We start from the raw sequence: 21,241 nt of genomic DNA, 5'->3' as shown, positions 1-21,241 counted from the left end.
CAAGGAGATTCAGTAACCTGTTTTTGGAAAATATGTGTTTCCAGAAAACTATGGTACATGATTTGGGAGAAATCGTATAACATTTTTTGAACCTAATGTGAAGTTAAATTTTGACCAGTTCTAAAGGGGCCAACCTTAATTAGTTAATCATGTTGCCTCTGATGTTACTGTATGCCTGTATGTTATGAAACTTGTGTGTGAAAACAATTCTGAGAAGAATACATAATGAAAATGACTGCGTCTTCGAGTCAGTAGAAATAAGTCCTCCGTCTTAATGTTACTGTTCACATAGTTCTGCTATTGGTTCTAGTATTGCATTTTACCCACTTTATTTTTTTAGAGATGAGAATTGTTTTTAAAAATGAAGGATTTAAATTTAATATATTTGCAAATATTTTTCCCCTGAGGTTTGAATTATGAATGTTCAGAGTCACTGGGGATTAAAAAAGGTGAATGAACCACATATGCTCATTATGAACCATAATAAGCAGCCGCAGTGTACGAGGCACCATGAGGATATGAGAACAAATCCTTGTTGGAGTTTGCAGAAATAACAGAAGTGCCGGCAAAGTCTTCATGAAACTTGGCTATGTACAGTAAGATCTTTAAAACTGGAATCAAGTGGTAAGCAATGTGGAGGACGCTATGCGTTGATACTTTTGCGAGAGTCTTGTGTTTTTGTAGGGGTGATGCTCTTAGAGACATAGATTTGCCTTTAATTTCTGGAATTTCCTAGCTGTGTAACTTGGGGCAAATCTTATATATTCTAGTCTTTAGTTTCTTTACTGATTAAAAAAAAAGAGCAGACAAGAGAATTTAAAATATCCTATCCAGTTATATTATTTCTGCCATTCTTTGTCAATGAGGATGTAGTCTGAGGATGGATCTTAAAGGGTTTTTGTTACCAATGTTGTATGTTTAAACTTATTAAGTAGGCAATGGGGATCAACTCGAAGAAGTGAAGAGAATATCATAATTATACTTATTCACTAGAAAAGTGGTTTGTTAGCAAAGATGGTTATCAGGAATACCTGTGGAGGTGCTAAAAAAGCAGCTATTTGTATCTTAGCCCTACTCTAACATCCTGTGGTAGGAAAATATTGTGGATGCCTGAAGTTAGGGAGAGACTGGATCTTGAGAGTCCAGTTATGCAGCTGTTACAATAATTCATCTGAGTTAAATGAAAGTATCGATAAAGGAAGTGTCTGCGGCTATTCCTTGAGAAGTTAGTCATGATGCACCTCTTCATCTTTTGGGTTTTCTATAGCCATCAGCTTTTCTTACCCTTTCTAGTCATTTTTATTCATACCATCATAGAGTAATAGGTATGTTCACATCATGGGTAATATTCACTGAACATATACTTTCAGTCAGGCTCTGATGGTACATCATGTCAAGAAATTGATACAAACCCCCAGGTTTGTGGGGATAAATGGTTATCTATGAGCTGGATATGATTATCACACTCACTGTATAGATTAGGAATCTGTGAGTTGTCCTAAATCACAGTGTTAACATAAGCGTTTTAAATGTGAAGTCTTTCTGAGTCTAGAAACCAAACCGCTAAGCTGTACTGTCATGGGTTGGAGACCTTGTCATTCTGGCTGCCAGAGCCCTCTGCTCACCTCTTTTCTCTCTTCTTTTTGTCATCTTCCCCCAATGTAAGGTGACATCAAAAGGTGTTTCTAAGAATGCTAATGCCTACGTGATTGAGAACAGTGTTATTTCAATGAATGAATGTGTCCACCACACTAGTCTGCCTGTAATACACTGTGAAGAGACTCATGCACAGAAGCTGTCTCTGAGATATTCCCAACACAGTAACCAGAGTGTTCCTTTCAACGTAACCATCTCGCTCCTCTTTTAAAGCCCTCCCAGGTAACCCTCCAATGTCTCCTCCTCTCCCCTAGAATAAAGGCAAGTCTGTAATTATAATGGCCTGTGGGGCTCCATATGATTACCCTCATTCTCTCATGTGGTAGTTTTATATGTCCACTTGGCTAGGGTATATACTCGGCTATTCAGTCAAACACTAATCAACGTGTTGTCATAAAGGTATTCTGTAGAGGTGGTTCATACTACCAGTGTACTTCAAGGGGACAGAAGTGAATATCTTCAGTAATGTTAGTGGGCCTCATCCAGTCATCCAGTGTTGACAGCCCTAGAAGCAAAAACTCATGTTTCCAGGTGGAAAAGAGACTCTGCCTCAAGACTACAGCATCAGCTACTGCCTGAGCTTCCAACCTGCCAACCTTCAGATTTCCGACTTGCCAGCCCCCACAATCATGGGAGCCATTTCTTAAAATATATCTCTTGACATTAAGAATTACACACACATAAAAAGACAGTACACACATTCTATTGGGTACAGGTTAGATAGGTAGATAGTTACAAAGATGATAGATCTATCTGTCAGCCTTTCTATCTTTTATCTATATGTACTGTATATTCTCTGTATCTCTAGAAACCAATGTGTTCTATTGGTTCTGTTTCCCTGGAGAACTCTTACTGATATACCTCACCTAGCTTTTTCACATTGTTTCCTTCTCTCAAACCTGCTCCAACCAAGCCAGGCTCTTGACTGGGTCCTCAAACCTACAGGCATACCCTTGCCCTAGGGCCGCCGCACTGGCTGCTCTATCCGCCAGACCCTTCTTCCTCCAGGTAATTCCATAGCTCACACCCCACTTCCTTCAAGTTCCACCTTTTCAATGAAGCTTACACTTAACCACTTTATTGTAGCCCATCCCCTCTGGCTTTTTCCATTCTGCCTACCCTGCTCTGTTTCCTTTTATCCACAGCATTTTAGCACCTCCTAAGATAGCATACTGAAAAGCAGAGACATTACTTTGCCAACAAAGGTCCATCTAGTCAAGGCTATGGTTTTTCCAGTGGTCATGTATGGATGTGAAAGTTGGACTGTGAAGAAAGCTGAGTGCTAAAGAATTGATGCTTTTGAACTGTGGTGTTGGAGAAGATTCTTGAAGAGTCCCTTGGACTGCAAGGAGATCCAACCAGTCCATTCAAAAGTAGATCAGCCCTGGGTGTTCTTTGGAAGGAATGATGCTAAAGCTGAAACTCCAGTACTCTGGCCACCTCATGCGAAGAGTTGACTCGTTGGAAAAGACTCTGATGCTGGGAGGGATTGGGGGCAGGAGGAGAAGGGGACGACAGAGGATGAGATGGCTGGATGGCATCACTGACTCGATGGACGTGAGTCTGAGTGAACTCCGGGAGTTGGTGATGGACAGGGAGGCCTGGCGTGCTGCAATTCATGGGGTCGCAGAGTCAGACATGACTGAGCGACTGAACTGAACTGAACTGAATATGTGATTTATTTATCTCATGTATTATTTATTGTTTGTCTCCACCACTAGTATGTAAGTTTCATGAAGGAGACAATCCTTGTCTATTTTATAAACTGATGTATCCCAGGTGCTTAGCATGGAGTAAAAATCCAATGATAATTGTTGGAGCAACAATGAATGAGAAGTCTGTAGAGATCAATGAATCAGAGGGCCAGGGGGCCTGAGATGGGGTGTTGGGACTGGTCAGTTGAGGACTCTGCTTAATGAGTAGGGTCTGTATGGACAGTGATTGGTAGGACTAGGAAGGTCAGTAGTAGATAAATGGGTCAATAATTGGGGCTTCCCAGGTGGCGCTAGTGGTAAAGAACCTGCCTGCCAATGTAGGCGATGTAAAAGATGCAGGTTCAATCCCTGGGTTGGGAAGATCCCCTGGAGGAGAAAATGGCAACCCAGTCCAGTATTCTTGCCTGGAGAATTGCGTGGACAGAGGAACCTGGTGGGCTATAGTCCACAGAATCACAAACAGTCAGACACAACTGAAGTGACTTGGCATGCATGCATGTGGAGATCATTAAGGAGACCAGCTATGGCAGAAGCTAATTATCTTGCCCAAGGTCATCCATCCAGCAAGCTGCAGAGCTGGAACTGACCTCAAAATGTCTTAACCTTAGTGCTGTACAATTCAAGATGTGAAAGCTGACTGAAAGAAGTATATAGTGGAAGGGGCAAGACAATGTCTGTGGATCCTGGAAATTTTCCCTGAGTAGCAAATCAGAATGGAAAAAAACTCAGAAGCTGATACTACAGGTAAATTCAGTACTTAAGAGCTCTGGTAGAATAACCGAATGGTACTTGATCTGTCAGATTGTATCAGTGAGCAGTGCATGAGGCCATGATCCTCTAGGCTGCTGCACCCCTCCTGTGACTTCTGCTTCCGAGTCTGCAGGTAAAACAGAATAGTCACAGCCTGATGCAGGTGCTGGGAGAGGGCAGAACCCACAGCAATGCTCCTGTAAATGTGGGGAGTTGGTGCCCTGGCATGATGATTTTGGCACTGGTGTGTAAGATGAGAGGAGGGAAACACAGGGGGCAGAAAGACTACTGTCCTGCAACAGTAATCCATGAATGAAATGATGAGGCTTAACATGTCCAAATCCAGTCCCATCACCATTAGTGCCTCTCTGCACCCTTGTTTGCCTTTTTTTCATCCAATCCTCCTACTCAGTCTTCCCCTTTCAGAGCTGTGCATGCATGCTAAGTTACCTTAGTTGAGTCTGACTCTTCACGACCCCATGGACTGTATAGGCTCCTCTGTCAATGGGATTCTCCAGGCAAGAATACTGGGGTGGGTTGCCATGCCCTCCTCTAGGGATCTTCCCTATCCAGGGATTGAACTCATGTCTCTTACCTCTCCTGCATTGGCAAGAGGGTTCTTTACCATTAGTGCTGCCTGGAAAGCCCAGTCACTCAGTCGTGTCCGACTCTTTGTGACCCCATGGACTGTAGGCTGTCAAGCTCCTCTGTCCATGGGATTCTCCAGGCAAGAATACTGGAGTGGGTGGCCATTTCCTTCTCCAAGCCTATCTTTATTCATACTCCTTGCTTCACAGGTTAAAATGGTGTCTCTGAAACTCCCAACCTACTTGTCATAGATTTCAGGACTCTGCCATGTCCGCACTGGAGATGACTTCCCCCTAAAAGCCCAACAGGCGGGAAATAGTTACCCTTGGGAATATTTCATATTTAGAGGCACATATGTCAGTATGACAGAATATTCCTGAAGAGGCTTCTTTCTATAAAATGATGGTAGAAAGATTCACTTGGAATTGTGCATTTTATTCCATTTTAGAGGGAATTTTGCAAATCAAAACTATATAGAGAAGCAACAGAAAGCCAAATCAAACTTTTAGGAAAAGTTACATTTATTTAATAAGAAATTACTGAGTAAAGTGAGAGACAATGAATGTAATGAATTTGAGAGAATTTTCCAAAGATCACAATATGTAATAAATGTGACAAAGTTGTAGTGAATGTGTCCCCAAGAAAATCACACTATGAAAATGCATAAGAATATAAATAATATTTAAAAAAAATCTCTCCTAGGGGGAGGTTACAAGGGCATAATGAAAGTTTTTAAAATTATGAATTTGTTCATTATCTTGATTATTGTGATGATTTCACGAATAGTTACATATGCTAAGACATATTAAATTGTACCTTCTACATGCAGTTTATGTATGTCAATTATATCTCAATAAAGCTGTTTTGTTGGGGTTAAAAAAACATTTATAAAATCCCTCCTGTACAAATCTCAACACACTGGACATACTGAATAAAACTTGTACCAAAATGTAATCTTACTCTGCTTTAGAGAACTCATACTGCAAAAAATACTGTGACTATAATGTGGAAAAGCCAGCAACCAGAACCCTATTTTCACTGGAACATATAATCCACACAGAGGAGAAATCATTCAAGGGCCATGAATGTAAGAAAGTCTACAAGTATAGCCCAGCTCTTATTCAACAGAGAAGGGAACACACAGGCAGAATGCCTTATAAATTCCACAAATTGGGGGGAAAAATTTTTTTTCAAGGGTTCAAATTGATTGGATATTGGAGAAGGCAAACTATGTGTGCAAATAACATGGAAAAACCTGCAGGGACCTGTCAGCCCCACTGAACAGTGAAGAAATGATCCAAGGGAGAGATCTTATGTACACACTGAATGTGGAAAAGCCCTCTTCCAGGAGTCAGACGTTGGTACACATTAGAGAATTCAGAAAGGAGAGAAGTCTCACAAATGTACTAAATATGACAATGCCTTTGGCAATAGAGGAGGCCCCCACGGCACACAAAGTGCTGCATGCCTCTTCTGTGAGTGGACTGGATGTGAGAAGGCCAGAAGAAGACAGAACTCACTGTGCCTCAAAGAATCTGCATCAGAGAGACCAGTCTAAGTGAAGTTGGATGGTGTTAAAGTCTTCAGCAGGAAGCCAGGACGCTAAGTCAGAAACTTCATATGGCAGAGTGTGTGTGGGGGGGTGCGGGTGAAGAAATCCTCTAACGTGGAAACGCTTTTACTAAGAAATAATCCAAATTCTAAATCATAGAGTTCAGAGTGGGGAAAACCACAAAAAGGTAAAAACCATGGAAAGGTTTTCAACTAGAAGTCAAGACTTACTGCATAACAGAGAATTTATACTGAGAGAAAGAGCAAAAAAACGATAAATACAGGAAAACCTTCATTTGGAGATGAGAGCTCATTGTTCTCGAAGAGTTAATATAGGAGAAAAACCCTATTAAAGCACTAAGTGGAAAAGCCATCAGCAAGAAAATACACCTCATTGTACATCAGAAAACCCACACAGGAGAGAAGCTGTACGAAATAATGAATTTTGGTAAGCACCAAGCAATATATGAAATGTCATAATTCACACTGCAGAGAATTCCTAGGAATGCAACAAATGTGGGGAAGGAGAATCTGTACACCAAAATGGTTATTCTGAGGAGAAGCCCTTTTAAAGAACGCAGAAACACCTGGTCCCAAGGTCAAAATGGATTATGTACAGATTCTGTCTAGGGGAGAGTCTCTATTGGATGAAGTACAGTTGAATCTTCAAAACCAGTTCCAGACATTAGCCACTAGAGAATTCATACTGATAAATAAAAAGAGTCAATTTAACAAATTCAAATTCTATCCCAGGGAAATAAAATTCCATAACTTAAACCAAACCTTTTGTTAAAAGTAGATTCCTGAAAAACGCATTTGACGTCCAAGCATTTTCCTTCCCATGCCTCATGCATGCCTATCAAAGGCAATCTCCCAGTAAATATTGGGAGAGAACAGTTTGGATATTCATCCCAAGTTATCCACTTGGAATGAATCCGTACCATGGACACAACTCTCTCTGTAACTGGTCCCAACCTAGGACTTGAGAACAGGCATCAGAGGAGGGCAAACGCCACACTGATAGTGTATTCTCACACCACTACCACCACACAGTGTGTCCATTTTCTTAAAGTTCAGGGTTAACTTAAGCGAATACACATGGGAAGGGAAAAAAATAAGCTGTTCTCTAAGTATGACATCCCTCAGATCCCAGGATAAAAGAGGTGAAGGAGAAGACTCTGACACAAATAACCTCATGGGGCACCCCATTCCCTCTGTCCTGTGCAGGCCCATCTTCTCCCACAGGGCTCTCATGCGAGGCTCAGTCCCTCTCTCCGTACCAGCAAAACATTTACCCAAGCCCAGGTTACACAGTCGAAAATACAGAGTCACAGAGCTCTTGTGGAAAGTGCTCCTCTCTGGCTCCAACCCTCTATTTCATTCTGGAGTCTACACGTCCTCATATGCTGCTCAATCCCTAGATTCTGGTGGTTGATCAAGGTGGAGGAAATCCACTCACACTGGGCCAAGCCCAAGGCTTCACCACGATCTCTGACTTCAAACCAGTGAATATAAGTTTAATCCCTCTCCAGAAGAGGATTCTCTCAGTGCCTGTTCTTGGCAAGATGGAAGCATGAAGCCAAGACCCACAGAAAAACAGGGCTGAAATGTGTCATGTGGGTCCAGCCAGTTCCATCTTGCTAGGCCTGGCCTTTGTGGACTCCCCACCCTGACTGCTCACTGTAGACCTGGACCCTTCACAGCTTCCATTATGAAGCAAGGAAACAAAGACAACAGAGGAGGGGGAGCAAGTGTCCCATTCTTCCTCTACTTGCTACTTGGGGCCTCTGAGTCCTCACCCTTGGGTGGGGCTGCCACTGTGGAGGTCGTCTTGAGGCTCCGTTTCCGCTTCTGCACGTTCTGCTCCGGGTGGAAGAGGATGACGTAGGTCTTGGGTACATAGAGCATGCCGAGGGACACGGACGCGCTCAGGCTTAAGGACACAGTCAGTGTCGTGGTTTGGATGTAGATCTAAGCCACAGAGGAAAGGACCAGGTGGACTCAGCCCAGCTCTCGCCCACCCTCCGCCCCCACACAGCCTGGAAGTGAGTCCATTTCAGTCAGCTGAATGGGAATGACCACATGATAAAGGAGAGCAGTGTAAACAAAGGCCCCCATGGCATGAAGAACTGAGTAACTGTGTGGCTCTGGTGTAGGCAGGAAGAAGGGAAAACAACACATGACCAAGGGGAGCAAGAGGTTTATTCACAGAGAGCCACACCTAGGGCAACAGTCTGCCTAAAAAGGGCTAGAGCATGTTAATAAATGAATGAACGTGTTTTCAAATACACAAATGAATGCATAAAGGAACAAGTGGGCAAACAAAGGGATCGTGAGGTGAATAAACTAAAGTTCCACAGGGCATATGAATAAATGAATGCATAGTGCTCAAACAAATGAACTGACAGATGGATTGGCAGAGATAAATATATGAAAAGGTAACTTAATTAAAAAAAGTTAATTGGTGGGTAGAAGCATAGATGAACAAATGAATGAACAAAGGGAAAGGGAAGGAGAGAACAACCAGAGGGAAACGAGAAAGACAAATGAGTACATGAATGAATCAGCCAGCCAATCAATCATTCATATGGGCCCAGCACTTAGAACAATTGAGCCGCTCCGTGGACAAGCAGGAAACAAATGAGGTCGTGAAACCCAATGAGGTCGGGACCCAGATTACCTTTTCAGCAGATTGGGCAGTGCCAAAGAAGATAGGCACAAAAGCCAGCCAGATGATACAGGTGGTGTACATGGTGAAGCCAATGGGCTTGGCCTCGTTGAAGGTCTCGGGCACGCCACGAGCCTTGATGGCATACACCGTGCATGTGACCATGAGCAAGAGGCTGTAGCCCAGGCAACCAATGAGGGACAGATCGGACATGTCGCACTTGAGCACGCCTCTGGCCTGTTCTGGGTCCACCGTCCGCTGCTCTTCGTAGTCAATCACACTGTGCGGGGGCTGGGCCCCCAGCCAGGCCAACACTCCGACCACCTGCAGGAGGCAGCATGGTTATCAAGGACACACGCAGTCTCACCCTCGACTGAGATCTCTGGCAGGGTAGGGTTGCTTCAAGGCTCCTGGCCTGTTGAGTGGAATGCTCAGGCCTGAGGCCACCGCGGAGACAGCAGGGTTGTCCAGGAGGGGGCTTCCAGGGCAAAGGCCAGTGACACAGGCAGGTGGGGAGGAGGGGCTGCAGGGGAAGTATGTGCTGGGAACATCAGGGCTGACCGGGTAAGGGGGGCTAGACATCCTCTTCCTGGACTTCAACCACTATCAGTGCCGTTTACTGAGCTACACAAGGTGGCAGAGGCTGAGATGGGTAGACAGCATCTCTGACTCGATGGACATGAACTTTCAAACTCCAGGAGATAGTGGAAGACAGGGGAGCCTGGCGTGCTGCAGTCCATGGGGTCGCAGAGTCAGACACGACTTAGTGACTGAACAACAACAAACAAGGGGAAGTGACCGGCAGGCAGAGGCTCTGGAACTGTGACCCTAAACATACCTCCTCCATCTACCAAAGGGAACCCTCATAATCTGTTGCGAGGATGTGACGGCAGCTTAGGGGAGGAGTCAGTGCACGTCCCATTAATTTAGAGCAAGGCCCAGCAGAGATGCTCCCCTCCATGGAGGCAGGATTGTGTGTTCTGCAGATATGAAAACACTAGCTGGATCCAATCTAACCATATGGGACACCTCATTCCTGAGGACCCCCTTCCTTCTCCAGATCCAAAGAACTGTTGAGCAAGACATCATGAAATCACGTGGGAATGCATAGTGAAACTCAAAATAGAGAGGCACCGGATAGAGAGTGGTACGAATGCAAGCTTATGCTGGGTGGCCAGGGAGGTCAGAGTCAGTCACAGGCCCTAACAAGGAGCAGATGGAGAATGAATTCCTTCACAGTGAGGGAAGACATGACCTTGAGCCAAGGGAAGCTGGGCAGTAGGAACCAAGACACCTGCCTAAAGGTGGGACCTGGGAAAAGCTGTCCTATACACTTGTGCAGGCCACTCACTGAACAAGAATGCTTGATTTGGGAGGAATGAAGCTGAATCCTAGCCAGCACTTCAGTGCAATGCTGTGCACCGGGAGTAGGGCTATGTGACCCTAGAGGAAAGGAAGTTTTTAAAGGAATTTGTGCATTCAGAAGGAGCACCTTTTTGTGAGTCTCCCGAAAGCAGAAGCTCCATGAACAAGGGACTAATAAAATAAAACTCCACCCACTGTCTAGAAAGGAAGCATGGACGCTCCTCTTATAACTCCTCTAAATGGGGGACAAAGTTGCCCATGAGAAATGAAAACTCAAGGCCTATGATACATGGGCATAGCAGCCAAAATGCACCTCACTGAGTTTGCAGCCTAAGTAATTGACAGAAGAATTAGCATCCAGTACACATGGCAAACTCCTATAAAATCACAGAAAGTGAGCAAAGCACAGGAGCCGGCACAGGCACATTACAGAAGACAAAACCTCAAAGGCCAGCTGCACTAGAAAGGAGAGACGAATTAAAATAAGGAGACAGCCTTTCACATCCATTATATTGCTAAATAACCTTGTGACGGCGAAGGTGTGCATCTCTGAAAAGATTTGGGATTTCTAGAAAGGGAGGTCTAAAGCAGGGAGTCCATAGGTCAGCCAGAGGAGAGCACTGAATGTAAGCACCTCCATCCTGGGGTGAGGGGTGCCACGGAGGTTTCAGGCAGGAAGCAGTGAGGTGCCTTCCGAGGATGGGCTGGGCACTGAGATGCTGGCCCTGATGAAGGACATTCAAACCCATCTATATGCTGGAAGAGGGCAGCACCTTCCTGTTGTGGACATTTGAATGGACTGAGGGCCATGCGTGGGAATGATGCAGAGCTAGGTAGGAAGAAGAGTTCTCCTGGAGTGGAGAAAGAGCTGTGTCCAAATGACTTGAGCCCCCCACTTGGCCCTGAGAATTGGGCTGGCTCTGCAATGTCACACACACACCTGTCTCCTGCTGCTACTGCTGCTAAGTCGCTTCAGTCGTGTCCGACTCTGTGCAACCCCAGAGACGGCAGCCCACCAGGCTCCCCCGTCCCTGGGATTCTCCAGGCAAGAACACTGGAGTGGGTTGCCATTTCCTTCTCCAATGTATGAAAGTGAAAAGTGAAAGTGAAGTCGCTCAGTCGTGTCCGACTCTTAGTGACCCCCATGGGCTGCAGCCCACCAGGCTCCTCCGTCCATGGGATTTTCCAGGCAAGAGTACTGGAGTGGGGTGCCATCGCCTTCTCCGCCTGTCTCCTAGTACCCTTTACATAACACGGGAGCCATTTCCAATGTTCTCTTACCATCTCAGAGGAAACCCAGAAGGAATTCTGCTTTTGCTGTACATATAGCATGACATTTTGGCTATTTATAGAACTGGATGCTTCATTCCACAGTAATATCATCAGACCCTATGCCTCTCATCCCGGTTACCCAGTGACTGGGCAGCAGGAACTCCCCTTATGGAAATAGATTCTCTGCTTAGGGGAAATTCATCAGGTATCTCTTTGCCCTGAGAGCCAAACTGTGGAACATCATGTTCAGTTTATGAAAATTATTTCACTGTTTTACAGAAAAATCACTGGACGCTTGCACTCCTCACCTTACTGATTCATTTTCCTCCAAGGATTAAGCAGGAGGAAACAGTTGCTCCTAAGTGAGTTCTACTTAAAAAAAAAAAGTCCCCTAGCTCCTGGTGCTTTTTTTTTTTTTAAACATAGAGACCAAAATAGAAGAGTGACTCTGATTTTTAAAGTGGAGGTCAGTGCCCGTGCCCTCAGCCCCAATCCCATCTGCCAGCCCGTCAACTTGGAGCCTGCGGACTCACCTGCACGGAAGTGAGGCTGAAGGTGATGACGAGCTGCGAAGTGGGGCTGATGAAAGGCGGAGGCGTGACGGAGCGCTTCCCTTGCTCAAAGATGCGGTAGATGCGGTTGGTCTTGGTGAGCAGGGCCGAGTAGCTGAGGGAGGTGCCAAGGCCGAGGAAGAGTCTGCGGGTGGCGCAGACGGCCGCTCCGGGCTCAGCCACCATGAGGAAGGTGATGGCATAGATGAGGAAGATGCCGGTGAGGAGGACGTAGCTGAGCTCACGGCCAGAGGCGCGGACGATGGGTGTGTTGTTGTGCCGCACAAAGGTGGCCACCACCGTGGTGGTGGCCATGATGCCCAGCACGGCCAAGAGGAGGGGCGGGGCCGCCCAGGGCGAGGACCAGGAGAGGCGGACCACCGGCGTGGGGCGGCAGCCCGTGTGGTTGCGCGTGGGCCTCATGTGCCCTGGGCAGGCCTCGCAAGTGAACTCGTCCACCTGGAAGCGGTACCCGTCGCAGGCCTCGCAGTGCCAACAGCAGGGGACGCCCTTCACCATCTTTTTCCGCTCCCCCGGCCCACAGGGGAGGCTGCACAGAGACTCGGGCACCTCTCTGGGGTCTCCTGACCACTGCAGTGCTTCCACCTGGAACAGGACACCGCGGCCTATGACTCCGGCCCCCAGGAAGGTGGGCCCGCCTCCCTGCTCCCAGAGCTCAGCCTCTGCCACTTACATCCAGCCTGAGGGTCTCCGCCCACTGGCCCACCGCCTGGTAGCTGCCACTGCCTGCACTGCCATTGGTCGCCTGGTACTGGAAGATGTCATATCGCCCAGGCGCGTCCCCATTCTCATTGAACATCACAGGGGTTCCTGCGCTGCCTGAAAGGAGAGCCTGTTATCCTCGGCTGGTTCTCTAGCCCATCGAAGGCCAGGACAAAGGAGGAGCTTAGCCAGCACGTGAAAAGGTGCTCAGTATCACCTATCACCAGGGAAATTGCAATCAAAACCCCGGTGAGATTCCTCCTCACACCCATTTAGGATGGCCGCTGTCGAAACAACAGAAAGTAAGTGTTGGCATGTATGGGGACATTGAAACCCTATACTCCACTGATGGGAATGTAAAATGATGCAGTAACTATGGAAAACAGTATGGTGGTTCCTCGAGAAATTAAATAGAATTACCACATGATCCGGCAATTCCAATTCTAGGTATATACCCAAGAAGACTGAAAGCAGGGACTTGAAGAGAAGTTTATACACTTCTTTGTTCACAGTAACATTATTCACAGTAGCTAAAACACAGAAGAAATGCAAGTGTCCATGGACAGATGACTGGATAAACAAACTGGGGTCTATACATACAATGGAATATTATTCAGCCTTAAGAAGGAAGGAAATTCTGACACATTCTACAACATGGATGAACCTTAAGAACACTATGGTAAGTGAAATAAGCCAGTCACAGAAGGACAAATACTGTGTGATTCCGCTCATCTGAGGTACTTAGAGTGGTCAAATTAATATTCACAAAAGGTGGAATGGGGGTTGCCAGGGTCTGGGGGAGAGGGACATGAGGCGTTAATGTGTGATGGGTGCAGAGTTTCAGTTTTGCACAGTGAAGCGTTCTGGAGACTGACACCATTCAACTGCACTCTATGTGTTCACGCGTGCTAAGTCGCTTCAGTCCTGTCTGACTCTTTGTGACCCTATATACTGTAGCCTGCCAGGCTCCTCTGTCCGTGGGATTTCCCAGGCAAGAATAGTGGAGTGGGCTGCCATGCCCTCCTCCAGGGGATCTTCCTGACCCAGGAATCAAACCCATGTCTCTTTCCTCTCCTGGGAGGCAGGTTCTTTACCACTAGAGTCACCTGGGAAGCCAACTGTTTGTGTATGCTGCTGCTGCTCCATCGCTTCAGTCGTGTCCGACTCTGTGCGACCCCAGAGACGGCAGCCCACCAGGCTCCCCCGTCCCTGGGATTCTCCAGGCAAGAACACTGGAGTGGGATGCCATTTCCTTCTCCAATGTATGAAAGTGAAAAGTGAAAGTGAAGTCGCTCAGTCGTGTCCGACTCTTAGTGACCCCCATGGGCTGCAGCCCACCAGGCTCCTCCGTCCATGGGATTCTCCAGGCAAGAGTGCTGGAGTGGGGTGCCATTGCCTTCTCCAATGCATGAGTATGTTACTACAGTTAAAAAAAAATAAGAAAGCTTAGGTATCTAGGTAAAAGGAAGAGTTCAGACTTAGAAAGGTACTGATTTGAACAATAAGCCTTATTTCTTTTAGAAGCTTGTTCTACTACCCTGCAGAGCTATTCTGGAGTGATATTATGGCATGCTCTTTTATTTATTCATTTATTTAGCCTCATAGCATGGGGGATCTTAGTTCCCCAACCAGGGGTCAAATCCGTGGCCCCTGCAGTGAAAGCGCAGAGTCTTAACCGCTGGACTACCAGGGCAGTCTTAAATCGTGCTCTTTAACAGGGAGCTTAGCAGAGAGAAGATGCTCGACACTTGGTGGAAGAACAGTTTTTAATTTTCTAAAGGATAGTAATTGAACACGATGTGAAGCTTTCCCCACAAACCATAAGCACAGCTGAGTCTATTTGGGCCTTTTCAAAAACCCTTACTCTGAGCCCTGACCATGTATCAGGCCCCCCACTGGTATCAGGGGGACACAGATCCATACCCTGTGCTCAGGCAGCACAGGGCCTGACTGGGGAGGCATTTGGAAGCCTGAGGCGTGGAGTGGGACACCTGTCCACAGTGCGGGCAGTGCCCTGAGAGACCAGACGATTCCAGACTCTCTGCAGTGGCACAAAGAGTTGTGTGTGACCCTCTGAGAGGTCCAGGCAAAAAGAGTCACAAACAAGTTCTTCAGAACCTGGAATCTGCAGCCTGGGGCAGGGGGTGCTCAAGCCTGGGGAACAAGGAGTGTCAAAAACTGGTCCCCAGGACTTGGCCCAGGCCTCCAGCTCTCAGGCCCAGGTGCTCCCACTATCCCCTTCTGCTCTCCCAATCCTTCCATCTTGGGCTTTCCCAGGTCCTGAGAACTCCAACCCAGCAGGCGTCCCCTCACTCACACAAGGGCTCTGGCTCCCACTCACCATTGAAACGCACGGCTCGAATATACTGCAGCAGTGTCCGACCATCAGTGGGCTCCATTGCTGGGCACAGGCCTGTGTGCCCGGGACAGAGAGCCTGGTGCATGCTGTGGAGGGCATGGGCAATGGCGTACACAGCATCAATCACAAACTGCACCTTCCCTTCCTGCTCGTAGGCAGAGTCCCGGCCGATGCGTTCCTCACCTGTCCTAGGGATGCCCAGAGGAAGTGTGCCTGGCCCCCAGGTGCCCAACCTGGCTTCCCACCCTCTCCCTCTCCACCCTCACCAGCCACCCCGGGCAGCTCTCACCTGTGCATTTGCGAGTGGAATCGTCAGACTGGGTACCTGAGCTAGTCAGTTTGCAGTTAAAATTCTCTTCCCAGAACTCAGCAAACCAGATGTTTCGGCGGTTGTTCTCCAAGGATCGAGTCATGAAGTACTGGTCAAATCCTGAGAGAGAGGGAAGGAGGAAGGCGGGGAGGCACCCATATGAGCCAGCCATGGCTCACCACTTGGTTCCTTCACCACTTGCTGACTTTACAGCTGGGGATGCCCATGTGATCAATTTCTGGCCTGGCTGATGAGTTCAAAATCATCTAGGGACTCTGCAGTAAATTTGCAAACTCTGAGCCTCACCACATAAAAGAATTTTTTTCTGCCTTGTCTTTCCTGGTTAGGATGCCGCTGTGAAGATGTAATGGGTGGAGCTTCAGCAGCCACTTTGTGAATGAGACATCACAATCAAGAAGACATATAGCAACTACAGAGGATGGTAGAGCAGAAGGGAGGACAGAGCTCAAGATTCTGAGAACATCGTTGACTCATTGCCCCAAACATGAAGTTTCCCCTACTTTGAGACCTCTTGTCTTGTGATGGAATACATTTATTGCTAAAACTACTCAGTCTAGTTTATTGCCTACAATTGAATGCATTCTAAGGGAAAGAAAGAGTGTAAGGGGCTGTGTGCACCTCCAAGAGGCTGGGAGCCCCTGGAAGTCAGGGCTCAGTATTGACAAGGGCCTGTACTTCACAAAATAGCCCTGAAGCACCTCATCAAGGTGTCTTTAGTTTAGCCTTTGGGGAAATGAGCAATCCTAATGTAAAGTGACCATCTTTTTTGCCTTCTTCCAGATATTCACAGGTGGGATGGAGGAGGAGCAGTGGAGAGGCAGGCCTCATTAGTTGATCAGTAGGACAGTAAGTCCCACATCCTTGTTTTCTCTCCCTCTCACACTCATCTTCAAATTAGAGTGCCTTTGGCAGAACCAAAATGCAGGCACTGATTAAAACAAAACAAACAAAACTTAACAATTCTTCACCCTGTACAGTGGTGTGTGCATTTCTTCATTTGCCAATTCATTTCAAACACTGTTTGGAGGGATGTGTTCATAGAATCTCAGGATTCTAGAGTTCCCAGAAGGGACTCTGGGTCATGGTACAATTTTATAGAAGGGGGAAATGAGCACCCCCAAGAGGGGATCATTGTGGGGAAGGATAGATATGAGTGGGAGATGCAGGGGAGGGCATGCCTCCACTCACCATCAATGGAGGCCCTTTTGGGCAGGATGGTGATAGCTCCCACGGCCACATCTTCCAGGTTCAGGACAGGTGAGATCTTGGCTCCCCAGCTGTCTGAGCCAACCCACAGGAAGTGGCCAGTCAGGTTGGCCTGGCGTGCAGCCTCCAGAACCCTCCTGGTAAGAACAGTGTAGGGTGAGGGATGCCCTGAGGTCCTCCTCCTACTTAACCCTGGTCACTTTCCAGTCTTCTCTCACCATCTATCCCATTCTGCACCACTCAGCAGACCATCGTTTATCAGGGAACGTAGGATGTAGGGAGTTTAGGACACTGGGTTTCTCAGGTAGTAAAAGGCCCAGCCAGGCTCTGACTCCAGGCCTGCCCTCTTGTTCTGCACACGGCTCCATGCTGTCTTTAAGAAGGGCCTGCCTTCTCCTGCTGGGGTTCAGGCTGGGGGCCATGCCTCCTGCTGATAACCTATTGCCCCAGGAGTTGTTCCCTGACAATTGTTACATGTGCCCACCAGTCTCTCGCCCACTGTTAATTATAGAATTAGCATTCTTATGTTTCTCTGGCTAGGCTTGCAGCATTGTGACCCAGACCAGGCCAGGTTCATTTCTGGGGCCACCAGATACAGAGAGAATGGTAGAAAAGGTATGCGGTGGTAGGAAGGTAGGAGGGGAAGAAAGAGGGGAAGGGAGGATGTACATGGCTGGGATACGGGAGATGAGGCAGTAGGGTCTTCAAGAAGAGCTACAGAAGAACACGCCCTCTGTCCCACCTGATGTCATCCTCGTTGGCGAAGATGATGATGCCCCGGGCGTTCGGTGTCTCCATGAGTCTCTTGATCACTTTATTGAATTCTCCTGGTTTTGGTTCCCTGGGAATCTTGATGGACTGGGCAATACAGACCCCCCCTGGGTGTCGGAGATGCCAAAGTCAGTCATTCACCCACCAAGGCCACCGCCACCCATGACTGTGGCAGGGACTGAGTCTTCCAAAGGAAAGGGTGCCTACCCACAAGGGCACCATCCAGGCTCCCCACTATAAACCCAGAGCCCCACCTCACAGCTTGCGCCCTGTCTGACGGCATTTCCATAGGCCCCTTCAGGCCTCAGACCACCCCCCTCTGCCCTGGCCCCAAGCTCACCAGCCTCTCGAGAGATCTGCACAAAAGCCTCAACCCCACTCTCGCCATAGTTGCCCTCAGAGGCCAGCGTGGACACGTAGTTCCATCCCAATGCCCGCACTATGTCCACCATGGCCTGGGCCTGGTAGGAGTCAGGAGGCACCACGCGGGAGAAGAAGTCATAGCGTGTGGAGTCGCTGAGCTCAGGGGCCGTGGAAGCGTAGCTGATCTGGGGGATCTAGAGTGAGGAAAGACACCCAGGCTGTGGATGGAGGGTCAGTCACCCTAGGTAGGGAAGACAATGAGGACCCAGGACCCAGGGGCAAGTGGGAGCAGCCTCTCCACATGGAGAGGCTGGAAGATGCGGAGAAAGACCTGCATTTTGTGAATGGGATTAATGGAATATGGGGTTCAAGTCCAGTCTGCAGCTGCCAGGCACTGGCTGCAGCATTCACAGCTGCAAGGGTAAAGAGGTAAAGGGACCTCTGTCAGCCCAGAGGAAGACACGTTTCCCCAGTTCACATAAAGGGGTGGTCTGCAGAGGCGGGCATCAGCCCCAGGAGCGGCTGAGCAGGCAGGAGAGCTGGGAAGGGGCTGTGTGATTGAAGGTTGTGTCTGGTCTAACAGAGAGGCCTGTTTGGAACTGGGTTTATCCCAGTGCATTAGAGTGATTAATAATGGGGATTATGGCTGAGCTGATTCAGGAGAAAGGACGGAGGCAGGAAGTGTGAAAAGAGACTAGTGGTGGGAGAGGCTAGCAGAGCAGAGGGGTGAATCCCTCATGTTAAAGGAAGACACAAGCAAACAACAACAAAACGGACACACACACAAAAGGGAGCAAGTGGGGGCTGGTGTGAAGGTCAGAGACCTGGAGGTTCTGGAAGAAGCAGATTGGAACTGGTCCAGGGGAGACAGAGATGTCTGAAGCTGAAACAGAGAAAGGGTGAAGTATGGAGACGTTATGGAAAGGGGAGGGGAAGAGCGAGAAGGAAAGAGCAAAGGGAGAAGAGAGAGAACTAGAGAAAAGGAGGCAGAGGAAGGCGCATGGGCAATTAATGGACGCCGTAGTTATCCCGGCACTTCATCTGCAGAACAACCTTCCTAGACAGGCTTGCGTCTGGCCCAGGGAGCAGGGCTTCTTGGCTAACTAGAGTGATTCTCGAAAGGAGACTAGACCTCAGGCACCCCCAAGAAAGACAAGGGAGAGACGCTGCACCCCGGGCGCACCCCGGGCCCTCACCGCGAATAGGCGCAGCACGTTGGCGACCATGATGGAGACAGAGCTGGCCGAGGCGCCCACGACAGCCACCACGCGCTCCGGGGGCGCGGTGCGCAGCGGGGGCACCCCGCCGGGGCAGCGCACGGCAGCCTCTTCGCCGTCGCGGCCGCGGATCAGCGCCTGCACGAAGCTCAGCGCCTGCTCCAGCGCGTACGTGTCCCGCGAGCAGGTGTCCAGCAGCCTGGCGCCCAGGCGCACCCCGGGCAGCAGCTCGGGGTCGGCGTTCACGCGATCCAGGGCGTACAGCATGGCCTCGAGCCGGTGCACGCCCTGCTCCTTCTTCAGTTGCCCGCACGCCCTGCCCGCCGGGCCGCGAGCGTGCACCGGGAACAGTCCGCCCAGCGTGAGGCCGCCCGCCAAGCGCACGGAGCCCGCGGCGCCCACCACTCCCGCCTGCGCCAGCGCCAGCAGCAGCGGCAGCAGCGCCGGGACCCCGGCCATCGGCTCGGGGGCTGCAGGAGGAGGACGGGGCGGGGACGGGAACAGACGGGGAGCACGCACTGATCGTGGACCAGAGGAAGGACCCGGGTCGGGGGAAAGAAGAGGGAGCCCCACAATCCTTGGGGACAGGGGAGGTGCGCAATATATAAATGTTGGCCGAGCCAGCTGGAAGAGAGGTGAGGCATCAATTCAGCCAGCCTGCCCGGGACACCTGGCTCTCACACCCTCTGAACCTCAACCCCCGGGTCCGCCCCGCCGGACCACTGTCTCCAGCGCTCCAGTCCTGCCCATCCCCAGCGCCCACCCAGGCCCCTCTGAAGCCACACTCACCTCCGCCAGCCGCTGTCGGTTCAGTGACAGACGCAGAGGGCCCCGAGAGAGAGAGAGGATTTAAGGATTCTAGGCAAGGGATGAAAGGCCGCCCTGAGGGCGGAGACCCGTCCTGAGCAAGGCCTGTGCACACGACTGGCCCTCTCAACATCTCCGTTCCCTCCCCCTCCTACTCCTTGGGTCTGTTTCTTTCTTGTCTTTGGATATGTGGCTGACACACACGTTTCTCTGTCTGCTGGTCTCTGTGTTTCTTTATGTCTGTTTCTGGCTTTCTCTGCCCATCCCTCTCCCTTCTCTCTTCTTCTATCTCTCCTCCTATCTCTGTCGATGTCTTTCTCTCACTGTCTCTCTCTGTCTCTTACTCTTTTTCCCTTACTCTTCCTCTCTTTCCTGGCCACCAGTGGCTTGGCTCAGGCTGCCTAAGGTACTTCCCAACTTTCTCCTTGCAAAACCCTGCAGTAAACCCATGAGTGGAGTGAGAAAGGAACACGGGTTGAGCGAAGGGGGAGTGCACCTGAATAGGAAGACGGTGAACAGGGCTGAGCCAGGAGGAGGCAGAAACAAGCAGCCCTTCCATGGTAGCGAGGTCTCTGCTTATCACACACACACACACACAGCACAAGACAGTCCTGCAAAGAAGACGCTTCTACCATCAGACTCTTTATGCAGACAGGGAAATAGACACCTCAAGGAGTTAAATGACTCAGTCAAGGTCACACAGTTGCCATGTGTCAGCATCAGGATTGGTATCCAGGTTGGTGTGAAAGGACCAGCCTTCACTGCCTTTGATGGAGGGAGGGGACAGGGCAGATTTGCCATGCCGTTCCCACCCCATCTCTTATATCTGATGGTAGAATCCTAAGGAGTTACTCTCTTGCTGGTTCATAAAGCCTTCTTGGCTCTGGGGGCTGAAGCAGTAACATACCATGTGAGGGTCTTTGTATCTGAATTTCCTCATCTTATATTTTGGGCCAAGGTGACAGGGATTGGCCAAGAATACTTCTGCCACCATCCGCAACTGAGGCCCTGGATTTGCCTTTGACACCAGGCCCAAAGTGCATCCTGGAGACAGGTGGTCAGCTCCCAGCCCTAGGCATTAGCAAGTTCTAAGGGGGAGGGATAAGGGGGACTGAGCTGGGGGGGCTGAGCTGGTTTGGGCTCCATTAGAGGGTGGATTAGGTCGGCCGTGGGGATTTGCGTAAAGCTGTCAGAGGAGCAAGCAAAAACCATGTCATCCTTCTCTCTTCTCTCCCCACATAGAAGGGCCCTGAATATCTCTGTTTTCAGAGCCATCCAGGCACCTGTGCCTGGCACAGTTGGGCGGTCCAGGTTGGTCTGTTGGACCAAGGTTGGCAAGGATGGGGCA

The 21,241-nt window shown here is 49.1% G+C and overlaps 1 protein-coding gene across 1 annotated transcript; it reads right to left on the bottom strand.

The window, feature by feature from the left end:
- Positions 1-6,812: 6,812 nt before the first annotated feature.
- Positions 6,813-19,548, bottom strand: GRM6 (glutamate metabotropic receptor 6). The gene is made up of 10 exons (XM_024995388.2): positions 19,066-19,548; positions 17,847-18,063; positions 17,478-17,613; positions 16,718-16,872; positions 15,488-15,628; positions 15,181-15,381; positions 12,811-12,956; positions 12,099-12,722; positions 8,941-9,252; positions 6,813-8,231 (listed from the first exon to the last, which is right to left on the bottom strand). The coding sequence occupies exons 1-10, from the start codon at positions 19,543-19,545 to the stop codon at positions 8,028-8,030; spliced, it is 2,616 nt and encodes an 871-aa protein (XP_024851156.1). The 5' UTR covers positions 19,546-19,548; the 3' UTR covers positions 6,813-8,027.
- Positions 19,549-21,241: the final 1,693 nt, after the last annotated feature.

This window comes from Bos taurus, chromosome 7 (assembly GCF_002263795.3).
Source record: "Bos taurus isolate L1 Dominette 01449 registration number 42190680 breed Hereford chromosome 7, ARS-UCD2.0, whole genome shotgun sequence".
In the NCBI taxonomy this organism is placed as follows: Eukaryota; Metazoa; Chordata; class Mammalia; order Artiodactyla; family Bovidae; genus Bos; species Bos taurus.
This window is presented reverse-complemented; position numbering and strand designations above follow the sequence as displayed.